This window comes from Silurus aristotelis (assembly GCF_946808225.1).
Source record: "Silurus aristotelis genome assembly, chromosome: 22".
Lineage (NCBI taxonomy): Eukaryota > Metazoa > Chordata > Actinopteri > Siluriformes > Siluridae > Silurus > Silurus aristotelis.
Window position 1 is genome coordinate 7,619,322 of NC_139595.1, and position 26,036 is coordinate 7,645,357.

The 26,036-nt window shown below is 37.8% G+C and overlaps 1 protein-coding gene across 1 annotated transcript in view; it reads right to left on the reverse strand.

Moving 5' to 3' along the window:
• sema6ba (sema domain, transmembrane domain (TM), and cytoplasmic domain, (semaphorin) 6Ba) overlaps positions 1–26,036 on the reverse strand; it is a 150,772-nt gene that overhangs the window by 22,103 nt on the left and 102,633 nt on the right. The window contains exons 9-14 of the mRNA XM_083525650.1: positions 25,879–25,967; positions 25,472–25,689; positions 15,194–15,325; positions 12,729–12,878; positions 4,496–4,675; positions 1,498–1,638 (exon numbers count right to left, since the gene is read on the reverse strand). Of these exons, the coding sequence (XP_083381776.1) occupies positions 1,498–1,638; positions 4,496–4,675; positions 12,729–12,878; positions 15,194–15,325; positions 25,472–25,689; positions 25,879–25,967 (910 nt within the window). The remainder of the gene's footprint in view (positions 1–1,497; positions 1,639–4,495; positions 4,676–12,728; positions 12,879–15,193; positions 15,326–25,471; positions 25,690–25,878; positions 25,968–26,036) is intronic.

Consider the following 26,036-nt stretch of genomic DNA (forward strand, 5'->3'; position numbering starts at 1 on the left):
TTCCCCTAGATGTCCGTACAGCCCTGACTATCTTCAAGCGACGATTAAAGACCTACCTCTTCCTGAAACACTTAAATTAGCACTTTTCAAGTTTGCCTTGTAGAATTTAAGAGTAATTTATAAATTAAGGTTGTAATCTATCGTACCAGTGTAGATTTATTAATTGCTAGAGACTCAAGGCACTTTTGTACGTCGTTCTGGATAAGGGCGTCTGTTAAATGTCACAAATATAATCTAATATAGAAGTTCAGAAATCAATGCAAAGTGGACCAAGTCATGGTTTACAAATTAGTATTGCATGTAAATTAATACATGGATAGGATAGAAGAATTTTTACTTACCAAATTTCTCATATAACACTCCTGCTTGGCAAATGATGAACCATATGGATATGCTTCACTCCTCTAAACATATTCAAGCAGCTAGTTATTGCTATGCTTACATCTATATCTGAATCTAAGTTTCATCTCAGCAAGGGAACCTTTTTATATTAAAGCCATCAGATTTCTGGGACTCTATTTCCCAGAAATCACTGCAGACTACTCTTATAACTAAGTAACAGCAACTCTCAGAACACGCACACACACTTGATTCTCCTTGTGCTACACACAATTAAACACTCACACACCTTTATTCACATAAAATACTGTAAAACACTCATTGTGACTCTGATCCATTGACTTAACCAAGCCTTTTTCTAATTTGTTTGATACTCTGTTGCCGACCTGTTATTTGTCTTATGATTTTTAATGTTGTGTTTCCCTTTGGAGTACTGTTTGCAAATCGCATGAACGTTGCCTGTTTTTGACTACGCTCTTGCCTCAAGATCTGAATTTGTTTGCTGTTATAAATAATCCCGACCTGCAATTGTATCTGCCTATCCATGTATTTACATGACAAAAGCTTATTTATAAAAACTCAATGTTCCAACAAAGTATTAAAGATAATTAAAAACATGTACTCACACACATGCACATACACACACACACACACACACACACACACACACACACACACACACACACACACACACACACACACACACACGACCATTCTGCAGCAAGATGTATTTAAGACTTATCTAAAGGTTGCACTAGATACATTCAAGTTGTATGTGCATGTGTGCCTATGTATACTACTGCAACATAAAGAATTACGACTGGATCTGTGATCGCCCAACATGCTGTGCAGACACACCAGTGTAACAGGGGGCTAAAAAGCGATTAACCAGCATGAAACTTATTATTAATGTGGATAAAATACACTAGTTCAGGTCTGTGCCAAAAGCTTTTATGCAGGGACATGCTAGAGAAAGGTGTGTATGTGTGTTTGTGTGCCTGTGACGGGGTCAGATCAGTAGTAATTCAGACACTGATAAAGCAGAAGCTATTTCGGTAAAACATTGACAAATTGGAACATAAAAAATAGTGGTTGGAGTGTGTGCGTCTGTGTGTAGAAGGGACAAGCAGAGTGCATACAGTATGTGTGTATACTTACTTCATACAGCGGGAATGCAGTTGGCAACGGGCTACAGGCAGTCTCACCACACAAGAGTGGAAAGATAACAAAAGAGTATGACTCTGTCTGTCCAGTATAAGAGACAGTGGCTGGCGTGCCTGAACAGAATCATCACCACACCTACACACACACGCACACACACAACAAACAAACATTGATAAAAAAAATAAAACAGTTAAACAAGTCACATATTACTAACTATGCTAAGCAAGAGCTTGTTGATATTCAAACTTAATACAGCCAAGAATTTATTATCACTGATAAAAACCTAGCCCTAAATCTTTCCTAAACACTCAGTCAATCCAGTAAGCACTTATCCAGGTCGAGGTCCCAGTGGGTCTGGAAGCATATTCCATGAAAAATGAGCACAAGGTGGGAGGATTCAGCCCCGATTGGAAGCCAGTTCATTACCATTCTCCCATTCACTACATTTTTGGATTTGTCCATATCTATTCCTACTACCACCATATTTTTGAAAGTGAAAAGAAGCGTTAAAAACCCTGAGAAAACCAATGCAGACAGAAGGAGAAACCAGATTAAAACAAGAAACCCTGAAGTTCTATTGTTTGCAATAAGCTTATTGCAGTAAGCTTACCATACTTATTGTTGACTTCAATTTATTTAGACCTTAAAACATCTGTTTCATATCTACTTGATAATGTTCTATAACATCTCCCATTCTAATGGCTTAACTATATTTTCCAAGAAGGCATGAAAAAGCTCTTCTGGCCTGTCATAGATTTAATTTAAGAGCGCTAGGCAGAAACTATATTAAAAGGTTTTGTAATTTCGGATGCAAGTGATCCCCCCAAAGTACATCCGATCAGTAATATAGGTTATTGCATTACATGGATGTTGATGATCCCTTTGTCCAATTTTTTCTGAGTGTCTGTATGTCAGTTGTCATTTAGTATCGGTTTAATGTAGTATGAAATATGTAATTTGTGTAAAAAGACAATAAAATTAAAAGAATAAAAATAAAGACTTGGACTTTTGTGTCCTGTCAATGGAAATTTCATTATTAAAAAAACTCTATGCTTCAGTAAATAGTCATACTATCATAGCACACCATTCGAGTAAGCAATAAGAAGAAGAAGAAGAAGAAGAAGAAGCTGCATTATGTACAAAATAAAAAAAATGTGGAATTAATTTTACAGTGAAAAAGTTGAAGCCTGCATTTATTTATTTATAGTAGAAAACCTACAGAGCCCATTTCTTAACCTGCTACCAAAACCAAGCACCTATTCATACTCATAAATGCATAATCAAACCATTTATAAAGCCCTTACACAAACCAAACACCCTATAAAATATTCATAAACCGCTGTATGAAACCTAGCCAAAACACCTCTTAACATTCATAAATGCACAAAACAAACCACACGCCTACAGTATTAACACTTGTTTAACTGTGAGACTGTGTGGTCATAGATTTTATGAACCGATTCTAATTGTTGTATTCGAGCTGAACTAACTGTGTTAGGTTAACATTTACATTGTGAAGCCTGTGGGATTCGGTTAGCATTTACACCAGTCGCTGCAGGAGCGTAAACATTAGGGTGTTTGTGAGCATATTTGTTTCTCTGAGGGTGATATGGGGGAATAGGCTTTCATCTTCAAACAGCAGCTATGTTTTATGTTTTTTGTCTACTACACAGGCAGGCAGGCAGGCAGGCACATGCGCGCGCACACACACACACACACACACACACACACACACACACACACACACACACACACACACACACACACACACACACACACACACAGCTGTGAAAGCTATTTGAATGTGTTAACTCATTTTTGTTTTGGGTGACATGCTTTTATTTGGTCTGCTGCTCATTTATAACTAAATTGACTGTGGCAGGTTTTTGAAGTAGTACTTTTTGCTCCACAATGAGTCTATTGCTATATATCAGTGTTACACATCATTTGTGGGGGAAAAAAAAATCACATTGTGTCTGAAAGTGTTAAAAAGCTAAAATAAATGATGAACAGCATAATTTTCCTGATACCAATGCTAAAAGTTTATCTACTATAGTAATAATAATAATTGTGAAACAACTAAACTAAACCTATAACAAAACCTCTGGTCTATTGTGCTACCCGCGATAAACTGGGGGCGTAAAATATAAACCATGGTAAAGCGGGGAATTACTATATATATAAAAGTTACAAGATGTACAGTTTCTCCGGTATCACGTCATTAACCGTCCATGTGAAAACGTAACAAATGTTCTATTGTGCATCCTGATTATTTACGTAATTTAAAACACCATAATTATTTAAAAACATTTACAAGGAGGTAAATCTATGTTAAGTATTGTTTTACTAAAACAAACGTACATTTGCATAAATCATATTAATGTTAAATACACATAATTCCATTTAATTCTTAAGTTTGATTTAAATTTAAAAGTAATTTCTTTACTTAAAATGTATTCTTTAAATTTCAATTGTAAAAAAAGCGCAATATAAATAAACTTAAACAATGCTGATTAGAGTATTAAAGATTTGAAAAGTATTCATTTAAGGTACATTTAGAACAGATCGAATGTGTGATTACTCGAGATCAAATTGTTATTGTAATGTAATCAACACCCCTATATATATATATAGATAGATAGATAGATAGATAGATAGATAGATAGATAGATAGATAGATAGATAGATAGATAGATAGATAGATATAGATATAGATATAGATATATTTACACACACACACACACACACACACACACACACACACACACACACACACACACACACACACACTTACACAACCTACATAATAAGAAATTAATATACATCTAATCCAAGCCAACACATTATTATACTTATAAGTCTACGGTTTAAAAGACCAAAACAATAATTGTAGTTCACTTAACACCAGAATTTTTCATAACGTAAATACACAAAAAAGTGACAAATGTCTGCCTAACACCTAATAGTAGCAAACCATTAAAACTAAGGTTACCTTTCAGGATTATAGCCCTCCAATTCCTCCAGAAAGACATTGTTGCTGGAGTAAGGGCTGTCTTTTCCAGGTGTGATGAGGAATTTCAGAACGGTTCCTCTAGTGGACCCGAGGAACACCACGGTGCGGTTTCTGTGTGGTCCTGCCTCTGTATCCACCACCATGGTGTTCAGCTGATACCTGAAATTAATTTGGAGGTGGTAAATAAAGCATAAATAAAAATTACATAATAAAGCATTTAAAGGCACATGACAAACAGATTATTACAACAGTATGTGTTGAAAACCACCACAAATGAACGACAAGGACAGACAAGCTGTAAAACTGTAAAACTCCAAGGCAGAGGCTTTTATATGCATGCAAGAGAAAAGCATACCTATAACTGGCAGGTGGATCGACAAGTACATGTTATTTCTAAAGATTTATGAAAGCCTGAAAAAACTCTTATATCAGTCTCACTGGCAGTGGCAGTTACATAAAAGCTTGCGTTAGTGTCACATACTGTATGAAAGCGCAGTATTATGAAATTCCTTTCTTTGCATATCCAAAAAATACTGTGGTCAGAGATTAGGGTCAGACATGAGCTCAGGGTTAGGCACTTCTGGAACAGTTAAGTTTCGCAACAATGGCAGCGGTGGGATTTAAGCTCATGGCATTCTGATCAATAGCCCTGAACCCTAGCTGTTGTGTTCTACTTACCAAACTCATCTAAATCAATACACATAGACAAATTACCACATTGTCCTTACAAGGTCTCACAATGGCTTTTCTTGCACCCAGGTACACATAAATATACACACACACACACACACACACACACACACACACACACACACACACACACACATACACATACTCACGCACACACACACTCTCCCTTACCATTTCAGTTTAACACATGTAATCCATTACATATATTGTGACATACGTATATTCATATAGTGAGCTTACATGTCTAATGAGCAACAAATCAACAAGAGACCATTACCTTTCTAAGCATGTAGAAGATTCTATGTTAATTATCTATGATAACGTAAAGTGACAAATCCAAAGGATTGAGCTCAAAAGTTTCAGAGAAACTATGATCCATGTGTTCTAACTTCTTGTTTTGTTTCAGTTTTTGTTCCCCATCAATCACAGTCTTTAGTTCGAACATGCAATTAGTTCCCAATTACTGTTTGAGGTGCAGGAAAGTAGCGAATAAGCTACCCTGTAATTTATTTTCATTCTAACTTGTCATATACAACCCCACAGTAAATATTATTGCATCTAGGGAGTGAATTTAACTAGAAGAGTCAGCTGGATATTTCTAAACTGCTAATTAGGCTAGTTAGATTTCCAGCATGTACCAACCAATCTACACACAAATAGGTTGCGAGGTAAGTTTATGTATAGCTACTAATGACAAAAAAAAACACTACATACACAAGAAACAAAATCCAAATAGTGTCTTGTTGATTCATAGTGTTAATAATAATTACACGTTTCAAAACAAAGTCTCCTTCTGTTTTAATCGAACACCAAGGCACAAATGTGATATATACAGTATATTCAGATCAGTGAAAATTCTGAGACATATGGTTCTGTATCTTTCTCTAATGAAAAAGAAGAAATTAAGTTCAAATGTCATTTTTTATAGACAGTATTATGTGAAAAGGCACAGTAATGAAAATTAAAGCCTGCTGTACAATGGAGAAGCTTGGAGGAATAGAGAGAAAAGAGAGCAGAGACTTCGATATAGAGAGTTAGATATAGAGATAGAGGTGGTGGAATTGAGGAAGCACTCTATCACACTTCAGGAGGCAACATTCGCTAATAAAATCCCACTTACACTGGACGCCATCAAATACAATTTAAGTAGCAGAGATATAGACAATATTTAATAACAATGTTAGAGAACATTACATGTGATATATACCAAGTTTCCTTTCTGCATTCAAATAAGATCAAATGTTCCTATATTGTTACTTTCTTCATAAGTAGACCAATTAAATAGCTATGAAAAAAAACCCTCATTATTGTGTTTATTACCTACAAGCAATTTTTGTTCATTTAGAAGATTATACACAGGGACTACCTTCCCACAAGTCAATGCACCATCATATTATTTCCTGCATCTTTCTTTACATTGTGATCATTAGCACTTATGTGTTTATACCTCACCTCTCATGTATTCCTTTCATGATTGTTGCCAGTACACATTGTTTTATTTAATGTTCAAGTTATAGTTTTCTTCTTTGTTTCATTTAATTTAGTGTATAGTTTCTTTGCTTTGTATATTCGCACGGTAATTCAATTTATCCGCACTTGCATCTGATCCCTGCCACATTATGCCATTCATTATTCTGCAGATTGCTTTACAATTTTTTTATGGCCATACACATTTCTTCATTTTCCCAATCAGTGCACAGTACTAAGTAAATAAATATATGAACAAAGAATTAATTGCAATAAAGATGCATGTAGCACAGATAGACATTAAATCGTCTGCATGTAACGTAGCATACACAGTGTTCTCATACACACAGAAGTACATGCTGTTTCCCAATAATCAGTGCAGTGTGAAAACAGCTTTATTGAAATTCAGATGCTAAGTATGAGCTATTATAATGTGAATACCTAATTTTGACGAGTGTTTGCAGTTATGGAGCCAATGCTTCACTTTGTTCATAATTTATGGATTTTGCAAAATGTGCATATAATTTTGAGATCATTTCAAACACAGAGACACTGTTTACAGAAATGTGTGTAAGCAAAAGAGAGAAACAGTAAAATAACACCGGAGGGTATAATTTCTGGTAATGATTCAAAACAATATAATATAAATATTTAATTGAGGTAGCCAGATGGAACGAGTGCCAAAACCTTTTTCATATAGTAAGGAAAAGGTGGCACATGATAAATACAGTAAATACAAACTATTCACATTTAGAAAAAGCACAGTGTATTTATATTCACAAGTACTAATTAACCTGAGCATAAATCAGACACATGACATGGTCCCATGACAGGCAGTGCCTCATGTGGTACATAGTTTGTGACATAACACTGACAAATAAATGTTCTAAATGACTTCAACCCTATTAAAAACCTTTTAAATGAATTGGAACTCTGACTGTACCCCAGGTCTCTTCACCCTACATATGTACACTTTACCTCAATCTAGTTGAACACACACAGAAGTGTACACACTATTTGTTTCTTCTTCTTCTTTTTCGGCCTCTCCCATTAGTGTCGCCACAGCGGATCATCCATCTCCATACTACTCTCTACTACTACTACTCCTCTACATCTGCCTCTTCTGCCTCTACATCTGCAACTACCTGCATGTCTTCCCTCACCACATCTATAAACCTCCTTCTTGGCCTTCCTCTTTTCCTCCTTCCTGGTGGCTCCATACTCAGCATTTTCTTACCGATTTACCCCATGTCCCGCCTCTGCACATGTCCAAACCATCTCAATCGGGCCTCTCTTACCTTGTCCCGAAAAAATTCCCACATACGCTGTCCCTCTAATAAACTCGTTTCTAATCCTGTCTATCCTCGTCACTCCCAATGAAAATCTCAACATCTTCAGCTCTGCTTCCTCCAGCTCTGCCTCCTGTCTTTTACTCAATGCCACTGTCTCTAAACCATACAACATAGCAGGTTTCACCACAGTCCTATAAACATTCCTTTCACTCTTGCAGATACCCTTCTATCACAAATCACTTCTATCCCACTCTTCTTCACCCACTCCACCCTGCCTGCACTCATTCCTTCACTTTTCTAACACACTCACCATTACTTTGCACTGTTGACCCCAGGTACAGGGACAGGAAAAACTTACTTATAAAGAACATATTCACTTTTAATCACCACATTATCTGTGTAAAGCTGCTTTGAGACAATGTTCATTGTTAAAAGAGCTTAACAAATAAAAATGAAATAAATTGAGGTACCTAAACTCATCCACAAACATCATAGTCCATGGAGACACCACTGCAAACAGGAAAGGGCTTAGAGTCGATCCTTGATGCAATCCACTCTCCACCATAAACCAGTCTGTCGTTCCTACTGCACACTTCACTGCTGTCACACTGTCCTCATACATGTCCTGCACCAACCTCATATCCTTCTCTAAAACACCTGACTCCCTTACACAATACCACAACTCCTCTATCGACACCCTGTCGTCCGTTTTCTCTAAATCTACAAACAAACAATGCAACTCCTTCTGACCTTCTCTATACTTCTCCATCAACATTCTCAAAGCAAATAATGCGTCTGTGGTGCTCTTCCTCGGCATGAAACCATACGGTTTCTCACAGATGGTCACCTCTTCCCTCAGCCTGGCTTCCATAACTTTTTCCCATCATTTCATGGTGTGACTGATCAACTCTATTCCCCTTTAGTTACTGCAGGTCAGCACATCTACGTTATTCTTAAAAAGCCAGTACCAACACACTCCTTCTCCATTCCTCATGCATCCTCTCACCTTCCAGAATGTTGTTAAACAATCTGGTTAAAAACTCCACTGCCATCTCTCCTAAACATCTCCATGCTTTTAGTAGTATGCCATCTGGTCCAACTGACTTTCCATTTTTCTTCCTCTTAATCGCTGCTCTCACTTCCTCCTTACTAATCCTATCTATGCCCTGCTTCACCATCTCCACTTCATCCAACTTTCACTTTCTGTCATTTGCTCATTCATCAGCTGCTCGATATACTCCCTCCATCTTCTTAACACACTCTTCTCACTAGTCAACACATTTCCATCTTCATCATTTATTGCTCTAACTTTCAGCACATCCTTCCCTGCTCGGTCCCTCTGCCTGGCCAATTGGTACAAATCCTTTTCTCCTTCCTTAGTGTCCAATTTCACATACAGCTCATATGCCTCTTCCTTTTCTTTAGCAACATCCCCCTCCAACTGCTGCCGCATCTTCTTGTACTCCTGCCTATTTTTTAATCTCTCTGCCGATCCCAATACTGTTTTCCAACCTCTTGCTCCTTATGCTCTCCTGCACTTCCTCATTCCACCTCCATGTCTCTTTGTCTTTCTTTCTATTTTTATATATACAGTGGAACCCGGTTATCTCACCCTCGGTTACCTCGACAACCCTATTAAGTCGACGTTTTTGAAGTGGAACCGCCAAATTCTCGCTTTTTCTAAACATTTTTTATCGGTTATGTCGAAAAATTTGCCATTTAACGTCGGTTATCTCGGTGCAGCCGCAGAAGAACTCGCGGAAGTGGCGGAAAAATCAAACCTTACAGCTGCTACAGGTGTTGTATTGTATACTGGTGAATCTCTGCTGTTAGTTAGTGCTAGTGTTCGTAGTGTTAGTAGGGGCGCGGCGCGGCGCGGCTTTGGGAAGAAAAGAGCAGCCGTTGAGAGAGTGCCGGTGGGAAGACACGTACCGGGAAACGCATGAGCGATAACAACGACCGCCGTGAACCAACATATACCAACAATAACGGACAGTGAGAGTGTGAAAGTTTAAAAAGGAGCTGGTGATGATGATAAACGAGCACCATATATGCGCGATTAAAGCCGGGAGCTTCAGAGAAAGCGGCCGAGAAAACACCTGACACGCTGAAGGGGGCTGAAGGGGGCGTGGCAGGTGGATTCCTGACAGATAAACATGTACTGTATATATTTTTATAGCACGCCTTCATCAAACAAATCGCGGCAAGGCTGTTGTGTAAAAAAACCCCTTTAAAAACACGTGCATGCACATTCTCATTTATTAACGCACATCATGTACATAAATAAATTTCAAGCACGTAATATTTTGCCACCATTTTGATTTTCGTTTATCTCGATCATCGGTTACCTCCATGCTTTTTGGCACCCCCCTAGGACATCGACATAACCGCTGTATTCCACTGTATATATATATATATATATATATATATATATATATATATATATATATATATATATATACAGTGAGGAAAATAAGTATTTGAACACCCTGCTATTTTGCAAGTTCTCCCACTTAGAAATCATGGAGGGGTCTGAAATTGTCATCGTAGGTGCATGTCCACTGTGAGAGACATAATCTAAAAAAAAATATCCAGAAATCACAATGTATGATTTTTTAACAATTTATTTGTATGATACAGCTGCAAATAAGTATTTGAACACCTGAGAAAGTCAATGTTAATATTTGGTACAGTAGCCTTTGTTTGCAATTACAGAGGTCAAACGTTTCCTGTAGTTTTTCACCAGGTTTGCACACACTGTAGGAGGGATTTTGGCCCACTCCTCCACACAGATCTTCTCTAGATCAGTCAGGGTTCTGACCTGTCACTGAGAAACATGGAGTTTGAGCTCCCTCCAAAGATTCTCTATTGGGTTTAGGTCTGGAGACTGGCTAGGCCATGCCCGAACCTTGATATGCTTCTTACAGAGCCACTCCTTGGTTATCCTGGCTGTGTGCTTCAGGTCATTGTCATGTTGGAAGATCCAGCCTCGACCCATCTTCAATGCTCTAAATGAGGGAAGGAGGTTGTTCCCCAAAATCTCGCAATACATGGCCCCGGTCATCCTCTTCTTAATACAGTGCAGTCGCCCTGTCCCATGTGCAGAAAAACACCCCCAAAGCATGATGCTACCACCCCCATGCTTCACAGTAGGGATGGTGTTCTTGGGATGGTACTCATCATTCTTCTTCCTCCAAACACGTTTAGTGGAATTATGACCCAAAAGTTCTATTTTGGTCTCATCTGAGCACATGACTTTCTCCCATGACTCCTCTGGATCATCTAAATGGTCATTGACAAACTTAAAACGTGCCTGGACATGTGCTGGTTTAAGCAGGGGAACCTTCCGTGCCATGCATGATTTCAAACCATGACGTCTTAGTGTATTACCAACAGTAACCTTGGAAACAGTGGTCCCAGCTCTTTTCAGGTCATTGACCAGCTCCTCCCGTGTAGTTCTGGGCTGATTTCTCACCTTCCTTAGGATCATTGAGACCCCACGAGGTGAGATCTTGCATGGAGCCCCAGTCCGAGGGAGATTGATAGTCATGTTTAGCTTCTTCCATTTTCTAATGATTGCTCCAACAGTGGACCTTTTTTCACCAAGCTGCTTGGCAATTTCCCCGTAGCCCTTTCCAGCCTTGTGGAGGTGTACAATTTTGTCTCTAGTGTCTTTGGACAGCTCTTTGGTCTTGGCCATGTTAGTAGTTGGATTCTTACTGATTGTATGGGGTGGACAGGTGTCTTTATGCAGCTAACGACCTCAAACAGGTGCATCTAATTTAGGATAATAAATGTAGTGGAGGTGGACATTTTAAAGGCAGACTAACAGGTCTTTGAGGGTCAGAATTCTAGCTGATAGACAGGTGTTCAAATACTTATTTGCAGCTGTATCATACAAATTAATAGTTTAAAAATCATATATTGTGATTTCTGGATTTTTTTTTTTAGATAATGTCTTTCACAGTGGACATGCACCTACGATGACAATTTCAGACCACTCCATGATTTCTAAGTGGGAGAACTTGCAAAATAGCAGGGTGTTCAAATACTTATTTTCCTCACTGTATATATATATATATATATATATATATATATATATATATATATATATATATATATATATATACAATAACTGTGGTGCAGTAAAATATATGGATTTATGCTATTGTTTTAGGCTCAGATTCACTATTTATAAGCACCAAAATCATGTGTTATAATGCCTGATAAGGACAACATTACTATTCTTTGGAAGCATTATAATATTTCCACCCGAGAACATTTCAATCTAAATTCAGTTGACTTGGCTAAATGAGGTTTAAAAAAAAAAAAAAAAAAAAAAATAGACTTTCTCTTCTACTTTCCTCGGCACTCAGAGACCAGAGGCAAATAGCTGTCAAATTGCTCTTGGCAGCATTTTCCAGCTCCGATTTACAATTTCATCTGCACTCTTACATTGTTAGTCAGGCTATCTGCATGAAGGGTTTCATCATGCTTGCATGAGTTTGACTAGGCCAGCTGCCCACAATTTTGAATCACTAACCATACTGTGCCTTTGAGAAAGGCATCTTTGTGCGACCTTCATATTAGCATTTCTAAGATATACAAAAACATAGAGGTAAAATGCAACTTTTATGAATAGGTTTTTCTTTCTTCCTATAATGGCAACCCATTCACCTGACTGACCTTGACTTTAGTCTTCAAAATAGCATTTAGAAAACCTGGTGGTTATTTATTTCATCTTTGGCAATGTAGTCACTTACCTGACCATAGTTTTAACAATCCAGGGTCTGTGTCCCAGCAGAGGGACTGCTTCATCCATGAGTGGATGGGTCTTAATGAAGTTTAAGACCTCATCAGGAAACGAGGTTGAAGAACTAAACCTGGAGCCTTGACCAGCACAACCCCCTGGCCTACACAAACACAAAAGAAAAATATTTACACATTCAGAATTATCATTATGTATGTAGAAAAACTAGAGGACAATGACGGAATACGACATTTTATCTATATTTCCTTCTGAAATTCATTTATCTGGCTGCTTTGTTTTGTGTTTCAATAAGAATCAGAAATGAGTTTCTAGATCAAGCTTCATAAACATGGTTGCTCAAGGAGGTGGATATACATATTTAATGTCCAAACAAAACCCAAACGCTCAAGCATTCAACATATTAAAAAGTTTCAGTTTTTTAAATACAAAACATCTCTGCTTCTGGAGCAGATTCTGAGTTGAAGCTTAACTAATCACGAATTTATGTCAAGTAAAACCAAAAAGCTCCGTATGATTAAATATCCAAAGGACTGTAAGCACAACATTAACTTGTACCTCAAAATATTTCCATTATAGATTTTTGTCAACAGTGAAAGCATGCCTGTCCAATCACAATGCATTAAAAAAAAAAACTAAATTGGTTGGATATTACTGTATCATTGTGTCTGGTCATCTGGAAAAAAAAAGCACAAGTCCAAATGGTAAGAGAGTAATTGGACTAATGGCCTGATTTGCCAAAATATTTAGTGCATGACCTGCTTTACTCACTGACCGTTTCAGCAAAATTGCTTGTGTTGTAAGCATTTAGAAAAAGACTTTGATCACATAGACCCTGAGTGCTCTCCACTTTCTGTATCATTGACGTGGACTGTGTGATAAGAACTAGAATGTCTAGAATACAAAATGCACCCTTATAATTATACTAAGTGAAACACCAAGCACACAAAACTTGTTTGACACTATGTCTGGTCAAATAAACCCCAACAGAGTAGTTTTAAAAGGTATTTATTATGGTCAATGATTTCTGCTCCAAAAAAAAAAAAAAAAAAAAAAAACATTTGTAACAAAATGTGTATTGAGTTTAACTTTGATGACAAGTGATAAAAAAATTAGCATCTTCAACCAGTAGCTTCACAGTAATTTCACTACTGTAAGTGCACTGATCAATTATGGGGATGTCTTTATATGTTTAAGAAGAAGCTCTCTCTTTAGCAGAAGTTATTCAATATACTGGTACAATTTTCTTTTACTTTTTCTGCTTTTCTAGATGTTTATAAATGGTAAATTAGCTTTGCCTGCTAGCAACCAATTACGATACATGGCTACAAAAACTTGCAATGTACATACATTTTGAGTGTTTGTAAAACTTGCTTTTGTTACTTTTAAGTTAATTTGGGAAAATTTAAATTGAATTTAGAAAACTGATGAAACCTAGATTAATGATTAGGTCAAATGCTATGTCAGAGTATAACTGCAAACTGTACTTTAAACAAAGACTTCTTTTTTATTATACTTTTTCCAACAGAGAAATAAAATGCAGAGAAACGATATTTCTGCATCCTTAAGATAAAGTACTGAAGGGTAAAAGTGCCCCCTTTACAAGTCAATTTCAAGAAATATTCTAGCAGCTTCTCCAATTTAACATTGAGGTAATGGTCAGATCAGATTGCAAAAGCTAGAGCAGAATTCACTGTTGTTTGAATGCTCAAATCTGTTTAGTCAGATGATGTTCATTATTTTTTGTATAACAGCACAGATAGTTTTTAAATGTAACTATTCTAGGTTAATATTAATATGTGCTGTAATATATTTGTATTTCTACAGTAACAGGTCACACCAAGAGATTTAATGAGTGGACGTTCCAAATACTCTAAGACTAATAATAAACCAATTGAGCTGGTGAGGTTTTGACTAGAAGGCATTTATTCATGGAATGAGGCTTGGTTGGAAGTGCTATCAGTTTTGGTCACGCTTTCTGTTTTTGTGGCAAAATGACAAGCTGCGCTGTGTATGTGTGTATGAGAGAGAGGACGATGGGAGAATGACTGTTAGCTTGGACATAAGTAATTTGTTTACTCTATGTTCTGCAGCATTAAATCTATCTAGAAAAGTGTTGTAATGCATGATGTGTCTTTCATTCATAAATTAAACATGAAATTGCTGTGAAGAAAAGAATAACTCACTCCAGACCATGCTGTTATATGAACTCGGCTTGCACCTTGTGCCACCTCACACCCCATCCTAGCAGTGCAGTCTGTTTAGTCTTTGCTGTGCTTTCTGTTGTGGTGTGTTATTCCTTATTATTACATAAAGATTCGACTGCACTTCATGTGCTTTAGTAATGTATTGATCTCATAGCCATGAGTGCTCTTAAATCTCTGTGCTAGACCACTGCTATGGGTTGTGTGCTAAAAGAGAAGACTAAGAGTGGTAAAATAAATAGAGCTCTTGTGTTACCTGGGCTTGGGCACCAGCTCCTCTGGAACAGGAGTCCAGATCGATTCTGGAGTCTTCTGTTCCTTGAACCTCCCTTCGAACACACGTGCCAACTGCTGCATGTCGAACGCGCACACCGCTGAGCCAGGGATGCTGGGAAACAGCAAACAGAAGCAGCTGTGGTCAGGATGTGCTGAGTGTTCTGATCGACACTCTACATGTACCGCTGTAATGGTGCACAAAAATGTGCTGTAAATAGAAGCACAGGAAAAACACACTGACGGACTTTGAGCGCTTGTTTTCTTGCTCATCAGCAAAAGTTTTTATTAGTAGAAACTTAATTGCAAATTATTTTAATCAGATTTTGGACTTCATTCATTTGGGAGCCCTAGAATTTAAGCAATTATTCACAATGACATTATGAAGTGCTTTACATACACATAATCAAACATTGAACTGAATCAGTGCCAGTGTCTAATGTGATGCCACTGTCTAAATTTGTTTACTGCTTCAGTTATTCATGTATTTTGGAGTTTAACTTCAATTTGGGCTTGGCTTAAAACGTTTTTTTTTTTTACAAAATATTTAAAAGAAAGACGGAAATGCTATTACTGTCAGCATAGTGTGTAAAGTCTGCCCCTTGACAGTTCTTCAACCTCAGCTACATCAATCAATTTCATATTTGGTTTTAATTAGATCTGTGAGCTGAACTGTTTCTTTTTTATTCTGCAGAATAGTTCTTTTTGCATGTGCAAAATGTTCAATAAGTTCAGTTGTTTCTTCTTTTTTAAATATAAACAAACTATTAGCCTAATTTAAATCAGTGCAACTCTGACCAGGTAGTTGCTAATAAGCGTGATCTTTATCACCAAGCTTCACATTTGACATACCTGCATGGAAATAATTAATAAGTGTGATTTTTTTTGTTGCATCTTACAGGATCACAGTCCCAAAGTGATGCACATCTTTAGTCTCAAGCAGATGGTGCTGGGAACCTTTCTGGCAATCTTTCTAACAAAAAAATCCCAGTGTGCCACAGATTACTAAGGGTTTGGATCCATCACTAAACAATAATTAATAATATGACCATGTTATTGACACCCTTAATAAAACATTAGACTCATTTTCCAGTAAATTAATATTTTTATTTTAATATATTTTTAAATACATTTAAGGAAAACTAAGGAAAAGCTTGAGACCTAATTGAGGGTCCAGGTGTTCACCATCTGGGCCAGACCAGACCAAACCACCCCCAACAGATCTCTTGACAACCCGGCAACACACTACTACAGCAAAGCCAGTGACTGCTCTGGGTAATACATGACCTCGTTTGTATACCATTTCCAAGTCTGTATATTCTAAATGAGTTAATACATGGATATCTGCTCATATATGCTATATAATATTAAATTCTCAATTGTAGTTGCTGGACAGTAAGCAATGTGTATGCTTAGGCTATGCTTAGGCTAGGCAAAATGCCTAGCCTAAGAATTATGTCATTGACATCTTTATATTTTTAAGTATTTTACTAGTGATTGACAGATATCTGCCTTCCAAAGTATGGAAGTGAGGAACAAAAACAGGTAAACTGCAAGCCAGTACTAGAAAAAAAAAAATCTGTCTATAAAAGTGTAACAGAGAGGTAAACATCAGAACAGACAGACAGAAGAGAATAAAACTAAGAAGTCAAAAAGGGTGAGACTGGGAATATGACAGGAGATGCACCACATTGTAAAGTCTGTGAAAAGTCAGAAGCTGCGCTCTGAGGCGATCAATTATTAGGCAGGATCAGTCGAGATCTGTGCTATGTCAAAAAAGAGGCGAGACAAGGCTGCCTGGCGCCTGCCACCTGAAACCGGACCTGCTGGCAGGATGTCACTGTGCCAGTGATGGACCAAGACTCACTCAAATTGCCAAAGGGCTCTGTTCCAAATCAGTCACACTCCATGGTTCTTCTTCGCCGTCTCCTGATTAGATATCATTCTGTGCCTAACGCAGACCGAGCTGATGAATGTCAAAGTGCATGCATTATGACAGGATTCCTTTATTGTGATCTGCCTTGCTTAGTTACCTCTTCATGCTCTTTTCTTCACCTCATCTGGTTCACTTCAGTGAACACGAAGACAAAGAGCCAGACAATTACACTGAACAATTAAGCATTTGAAGGGAATGGCCCTCAGGGCAGCCACTTAAAAATAATATTCTTCAAAGTGTGCGAAATAATTTATAGAAAGATCAGGATGGCAGAAAAGGTAAAGGCAGGAGCAGGCTGCATAAAACCATAGATAATCATTTGTTATAGTTTTGATGACCCCAGTTCGTTGTCCTTGTGCAAAGATTAATAAACTAAACACTTACCAGTCACTACTTGCAATTCCCCTTTGCACATTTCAGAATATATTCAAAAACAAAGTCTGCCTCTGACACCATTCTTTTGCATGTTTTATTGAATAAATTGCACTCTGACAGAAATGTAGGCCAGTCAAGAATGACAAACAAGTTCAAAGTGTCTTCATGTTAGATGTTACTGGCTGTACTCCTTTTGGAACTCACCAAAGTGAGACTTTTAGAGTGGAAGTTTTTCAGAACGCCAGCTCAGCCAGATGAGTTGTAAGAACTAGTCAGCTTCAGCTCCAAACGGGCCAAAGAACTGTCAGGATTTGATGAACTACAAGTTTGTAATATCCAGCTGGAGAAATAAATCTATCTCTCTTATTTCTCTCTGATGGGAGTTAAAATATTATGTGCTTCCTAACCAGCATATGAAACAAAAAAAAAAAACCCAAAGAGAAACAGACAATAAAATATGAAATGTAATCATATTTATTCATACATAGAGTCAGATGGATAGATGATTCGCAAGTTTGCCCTGTCCTTTTATTAATAAGTTGTGTAAAACATTACAAAAATGGAAAACAAATAAGAAAGTACCATTAAGAATAATTTGCTCTGCCCCTGACCACAGTGTTTTCCATATGCTATGTTTTGTATACCTTTCTTGCAAAAGGTATACAGAATCATGAAGGTTATAATAGCATTATCCACACAATTTTGTTAAACTAACTGTTTTGAGAAATGTCTATAATAGAATTATTGTTAGTAATAATATATCACACAGTTATTAACATGTCAGCAAGCATTCCACTGTACTGTATATCTGGATTGGGTAACAAATAAGAAAGCCTATATAGCATGTGACCTAAAAAAGATTGTAACATATACATGTGTAGCTTGTAGTTCTTCACTACTGTTAGGGACAACATGGTTAAATGTACACACCTACAATGTATTCCTAAAAAATATCTTCTTTTTTTGTCTCTGTCTGGCCCCTCTGTCCTTTTCACCCACCATCTACCCCATACAGTAAATGACCTCCTGGCTTTTGCTCTGTATTAGTGGGCAGCACAGTGGGAAAAGACTGGCATGGCCAACGTCATGTCATTGCGGTGCCAGTGCTGTGCCGTCAACATGCCAACAGCATGGCAACTCTGTGCCAACACCACGCCATCAAAATAGCGCTCTCATCAAAGTGTCTTTCACTCGGCAGGAGCTACAGGCTGCACAGGCTGAACAGCTGAGGAAGAACTGTGCTGCCTGCTGCTCAAACTGACATTTGCCCAGAGCGAAGTGCCTTCTAATGAACACTGTGCTCTAAACCTGATCTTTTGAGTATCTCGGTGATATAAAATATTTAAAACCAAATTTTCCTCTATATTCTGCCATGTTCCCAGACAGAGAGGAAAAGCAGCACATTACTTTTTTTTTTATGTGGAACCGATATATAAAGCATAGAAAGGCAATTCTGCATCCTATGTTGTGAATAGAAGAAAAAAATATAATGACCTTGTAATAAGTGGTAAAGTGTCATTTGAAGAAAACTAAGCTAAACAACAGCCACATGAAAACAAATATCACTTATAGAAGACCTTCTCATGCAATGGCTTTTTTTTTTCAGTTCTTCTGGAAAACTTCGCAAGAATACAAATGTGCATTTGCAGAGTGAGTAGCACATCTTATCCTTCAGTCCTTTTTACGGTCAAGCAAACTGCTTGAACATTTCGATGCGGAAAGGAAATAAGCCTTTCATGGAAAGTGGCTTGATTTTTGCCCGTTTATCCACAAATGTTTGATGAAGTTGCTCACTGTTGGCTAAACCTCTTAATGACATAACCTAAATGTAAGCTGTGCACAGATAATGAAAAAAACCTTGTTCTGTACATCTTTCCTGCCAATCTGTTTGAACCTCATCTGCAGTCAGGTGTGCAGTGGCTCCACTTCTTGGTGACTGGTGAGATAGCTCATGACATGGCTGTCTGCAGCATGCCAATATCCCTGGGTCACCTTACTGAAAACACCAGTAGTAAAATTGTTTTTATTGTTTATGTTATTGTGACTTATTTTGTAAATTAATTGGTCTTGTTCTAACCCAGATTAACCTTGATTACAAAAGAAAAAAAAAAAAGAAAAAAAAAAGGAGGAAAAAAGAGAGAAAGAAAGGAAGAAAATACAAAAAGAAGATAAAGAAGAAGTAGAAATAGTAGAAAAAATGAAGAGCAAAGAAAGAAAGGCCAGATCCAGAAAAAAATAAAAAAAAACTGTAATTTCACATTTTTGTCCTTGACTGATTTTCTTCCATCAGAATCAAACCACCTGCATGACTCATGTGTTTTATAATTCCTCTGACTCCAGCTAACAGCTGACATTTCAACACTGAATGTCCCTTTTCTTCTGAATGTCTTTCTCTCAGTCTCATCACTCTACATCTCAGCCATTTCCCAGCAGCAGTGCTGTGTGTACGGCATTCATCTGCATTAGAGCTATGGGAGATATGTCACAGTTATGAAACAATATATTATACCTTTTACTGGCATGGAACCACTTTGTGTAAAAAGCTGATCTCTTTATTTCCTGCTCATTTGAATAAATTTCTCTATCACAGCAGCTTGTGCTAGTACGTTATGCCTGAATAGAACACTATTCTTAGTTTCCAAGGAGACATTGTAATCTGGTGTAAAGTGGAGATCACTTGTGATGGGTTGAGGTGTCATTTGTCCATTTTGGGTCTTTGTAAGGTACACCAATTACTTCATGTCATAAAAATGATTTGTGTAGCACACAGTTGAGATTTTGTCCAATCAATCTATGTAGCTGAAGCTACTGTTCTATCATTTTATTTGGGACTAAACATTATAAATGAGGGTTATTATTCGTCAGAGTAAATGCTCTGACTATACAAACTTTTTCTCATTCCCTCTCTCTAAAATGCATTTTATCATTGGCATATATATATATATATATATATATATATATATATATATATATATATATATATATATATATATATATATATATATATATATATATATATATATAGTACAGACCAAAAGTTTGGACACACCTTCTTATTCAAAGAGTTTTCTTTATTTTCATGACTATGAAAATTGTAGAGTCACACTGAAGGCATCAAAGGCTATTTGACCAAGAAGAAGAGTGATGGGGTGCTGCACCAGATGACCTGACCTCCACAGTCACCGGACCTGAACCCAATCGAGATGGTTTAGGGGTGAGCTGGACTGCAGAGTGAAGGCAAAATGGCCAACAAGTGCAAAGCATCTCTCGGGGAACTCCTTCAAGACTGTTGGAAGACCATTTCAGGTGACTACCTCTTGAAGCTCATCAAGAGAATGCCAAGAGTGTGCAAAGCAGTAATCAAAGCAAAAGGTGGCTACTTTGAAGAACCTACAATATGACATTTTTCAGTTGTTTCACACTTTTTTGTTATGTATATAATTCCATATAAAATTCCACGTGTTCATTTATAGTTTTGATGCCTTCAGTGTGAATCTACAATTTTCATAGTCATGAAAATAAAGAAAACTCTTTGAATGAGAAGGTGTGTCCAAACTTTTGGTCTGTACTATATATATATATATATATATATATATATATATATATATATATATATATATATATATATATACAGTGAGGAAAATAAGTATTTGAACACCCTGCTATTTTGCAAGTTCTCCCACTTAGAAATCATGGAGGGGTCTGAAATTGTCATCGTAGGTGCATGTCCACTGTGAGAGACATAATCTAAAAAAAAAAATCCAGAAATCACAATATATGATTTTTAAACTATTTATTTGTATGATACAGCTGCAAATAAGTATTTGAACACCTGTTTATCAGCTAGAATTCTGACCCTCAAAGACCTGTTAGTCTGCCTTTAAAATGTCCACCTCCACTACATTTATTATCCTAAATTAGATGCACCTGTTTGAGGTCATTAGCTGCATAAAGACACCTGTCCACCCAATACAATCAGTAAGAATCCAACTACTAACATGGCCAAGACCAAAGAGCTGTCCAAAGACACTAGAAACAAAATTATACACCTCCACAAGGCTGAAAAGGGCTACGGGGAAATTGCCAAGCAGCTTGGTGAAAAAAGGTCCACTGTTGGAGCAATCATTAGAAAATGGAAGAAGCTAAACATGACTGTCAATCTCCCTCGGACTGGGGCTCCATGCAAGATCTCACCTCGTGGGGTCTCAATGATCCTAAGGAAGGTGAGAAATCAACCCAGAACTACACGGGAGGAGCTGGTCAATGACCTGAAAAGAGCTGGGACCACCGTTTCCAAGGGTACTGTTGGTAATACACTAAGACGTCATGGTTTGAAATCATGCATGGCACGGAAGGTTCACCTGCTTAAACCAGCACATGTCCAGGCACGTCTTAAGTTTGCCAATGACCATTTGGATGATCCAGAGGAGTCATGGGAGAAAGTCATGTGGTCAGATGCGACCAAAATAGAACTTTTGGGTCATAATTTCACTAAACGTGTTTGGAGGAAGAAGAATGATGAGTACCATCCCAAGAACACCATCCCTACTGTGAAGCATGGGGGTGGTAGCATCATGCTTTGGGGGTGTTTTTCTGCACATGGGACAGGGCGACTGCACTGTATTAAGGAGAGGATGACCGGGGCCATGTATTGCGAGATTTTGGGGAACAACCTCCTTCCCTCAGTTAGAGCATTGAAGATGGGTCAAGGCTGGGTCTTCCAACATGACAATTACCCAAAGCACACAGCCAGGATAACCAAGGAGTGGCTCTGTAAGAAGAATATCAAGGTTCTGGCGTGGCCTAGCCAGTCTCCAGACCTAAACCCAATAGAGAATCTTTGGAGGGAGCTCAAACTCCGTGTTTCTCAGCGACAGGCCAGAAACCTGACTGATCTAGAGAAGATCTGTGTGGAGGAGTGGGCCAAAATCCCTCCTTCAGTGTGTTCAAACCTGGTGATAAACTACAGGAAACGTTTGACCTCAAAAAAATGCTACTGTACCAAATATTAACATTGACTTTCTCAGGTGTTCAAATACTTATTTGCAGCTGTATCATACAAATAAATAGTTTAAAAATCATACATTGTGATTTCTGGATTTTTTTTTTTAGGTTATGTCTCTCACAGTGGACATGCACCTACGATGACAATTTCAGACCCCTCATTGATTTCTAAGTGGGAGAACTTGCAAAATAGCAGGGTGTTCAAATACTTATTTTCCTCACTGTATATATATATATATATATATATATATATATATATATATATATATATATATATATATATATATATATATATATATATATATATGTATATACAGTGGGTACGGAAAGTATTCAGACCCCCTTAAATTTTTCACTCTTTTTTATTTTGCAGTCATTTGCTAAAATCATTTAAGTTCATTTTTTTTCCTCATGAATGTACACACAGCACCCTATATTGACAGAAAAACACAGAATTGTTGACACTGTTGCAGATTCATTAAAAAAGAAAAACTGAAATATCACATGGTCCTAAGTATTCAGACCCTTTACTCAGTATTTAGTAGAAGCCCCCTTTTGATCTAATACAGCCAGGAGTCTTTTTGGAAAGGATGCAACAAGTTTTTCACACCTGGATTTGGGGATCCTCTGCCATTCCTCCTTGCAGATCCTCTCCAGTTCTGTCAGGTTGGACGGTAAACATTGGTGGACAGCTATTTTTAGGTCTCAATTGGGTTTAAGTCAGGGCTCTGGCTGGGCCATTCAAGAACAGTCACAGAGTTGTTGTGAAGCCACTCCATCGTTATTTTAGCTGTGTGCTTAGGGTCATTGTCTTGTTGGAAGGTGAACCTTCAGCCCAGTCTGAGGTCCAGAGCACTCTGGAGAAGGTTTTTGTCCAGGATATCCCTGTGCTTGGCCGCATTCATCTTTCCCTTGATTGCAACCAGTCGTCCTGTCCCTGCAGCTGAAAAACACCCCCACAGCATGATGCTGCCACCACCATGCTTCATTGTTGAGACTGTACTGGACAGGTGATGAGCAGTGCCTGGTTTTCTTCACACATACCGCTTAGAATTAAGGCCAAAAAGTTCTATCTTGGTCTCATCAGACCAGAGAATCTTATTTCTCACCATCTTGGAGAACTCCATGCGGGTTTTCATGTGTCCTGCACTGAGGAGAGGCTTCCGTCTGGCCACTCTGCCATAAAGCCCCGACTGGTGGAGGGCTGCAGTGATGGTTGACTTTCTACAACTTTCTCCCATCTCCCGACTGCATCTCTGGAGCTCAGTCACAGTGATCTTTGGGTTCTTCTTTACCTCTCTCACCAAGGCTCTTCTCCCCCGATAGCTCAGTTTGGAATGGTTCTGGTCGTCCCAAACGTCTTCCATTTGAGGATTATGGAGGCCACTGTGCTCTTAAGAACCTTAAGTGCAGCAAATTTTTTTTGTAACCTTGGCCAGATCTGTGCCTTGCCACAATTCTGTCTCTGAACTCTTCAGGCAGTTCCTTTGACCTTAATGATTCTTATTTGCTCTGACATGCATTGTGATCTGGAAGGTCTTATATAAACAGGTGTGTGGCTTTCCTAATCAAGTCCAATCAGTATAATCAAAAATTTCTGGACTCAAATGAAGGTGTAGCACCATCTCAAGGATGATCAAAAGAAATGGAGAGCACCTGAGTTAAATATATGAGTGTCACAGCAAAGGGTCTGAATACTTAGGACCATGTGATATTTCAGTTTTTTTTTTTTATAAATCTGCAAAAAGGTCAACAATTCTGTGTTTTTCTGTCAGTATGGGGAGCTGTGTGTACATTCATGAGGAAGAAGAATGAACTTAAATGATTTTAGCAAATGGCTGCAATATAACAAAAAGTGAAAAATTTAAGGGGGTCTGAATACTTTCCGTACCCACTGTATATATATATATCAATGCAGCACTTCACCGATCTGAGATTAATGGCAGAGTGGCTAGACTGAGGCCTCTGCTCAGCAACAAACACAAAACACATAAAAACAAAGAACCAAGAAAACCTGAAAAACTCACAGACTGTATGGAACAAGATTCTCTGGTATGATGAAACCAAGATTGAACTGTTTGGCCTCAATTCTAATTCGAATATCTGGAGGAAACCAGGCCATGCTCATCACCTGCCCAATTCCATCCCAACAGTGAAGCATGGTGGTGGCAGCAACATGCTGTGGGGGTTATTTTAAGCAGCAAGGACTTGAAAACTAGTCAGGTTTAAGGGAAAGCAAAATGGAGCAAAGTATTGGGATATGCTCAATAAAAACCTGTGAAACCCTGGGTACACAGCACTCGGGACCTCAGAGTGGGCCAAAGGTTAACCTACCTACATGACAACAACCCAAAGCACACAGCCAAGACAACACAGGAGTGACTCAGGGACAACTTTGTGAATGTCCTTGAGTGGGCCAGCCAGAGCCCTGATTTAAACCCTATTAAACACCTCTGGAGAGATCTGAAAGTGGCTGTCCACTGATGGTCCACATCCAACCTGACCTAGTTTTAAGGATTTGCAAAAAAGAATGGCAGAAGACCAGGTCCACATGTGCAATGCCTGTTGGCTCATACCCAAAAAGACTCAAGGCTGTGATTGCTGCCAAAACTGCTTTAGCAGATATTGTACTTTTAGATAATAAGCCCTATAGGTATTTTCCAGTTATAAAGTTAGTGAAAACTATATTATATATATATATAACTAAATTCTATGAGCAGAGTATATATATATATATATATATATATATATATATATATATATATATATATATATATATATATATATATATATATATATATATATATATAATAAGAAATTTGACATAGTGAAGTATAACAGGGCTAAGAACATAAACACATATGAAAAGACATTGTACTTACTATACATGTAGTGACAGTGGATTTATTAAAACCCAAAACTATGCTAAATTTGGAGTGTGTGTACCTGTTGGGAGGAGTGGAGAAAACTCCAAGAATGATGTCTCTGCCGTGCATGCGTATGATTGGACTGGTGGACTGCAGCAGGTTAAAGTAGAAGTGAGAGTCTCCTGGAATAGAGCAGTTCAGTCTCGCCTTCAAAAACGATGTCCACTGCTTCTCTAAAACACGCTGAGAGCCCCCCAGATCACCTTTACACACACGTGCCACACGAGACACCATCACCTTTACACACACACAAACACATACACACAGATAGGGATTTGTGTACATACAGTAACACACTGCAGTTAAACAATGGCATTTAATGTATATAATACATAAGATGTACACAATTAAAAAAAATTATAGTACAACTATAGCAAAATGTTAAACCAATTCCCAGCTCCTGCTGTAACTTTTACTTTTGCTTACCTTCTCCAAATAATTAAACTCCATCGCCATCTCTCTGAAGAAGTAGTAGATGTGAGGACCCCATTCTACTGCACTCACAAAATAAGGCTCTGAGACAAACACACAGAAAGAATAGGATAAAGCCTAAATAACAACATTTTTTCATTGGTACAAGTGAT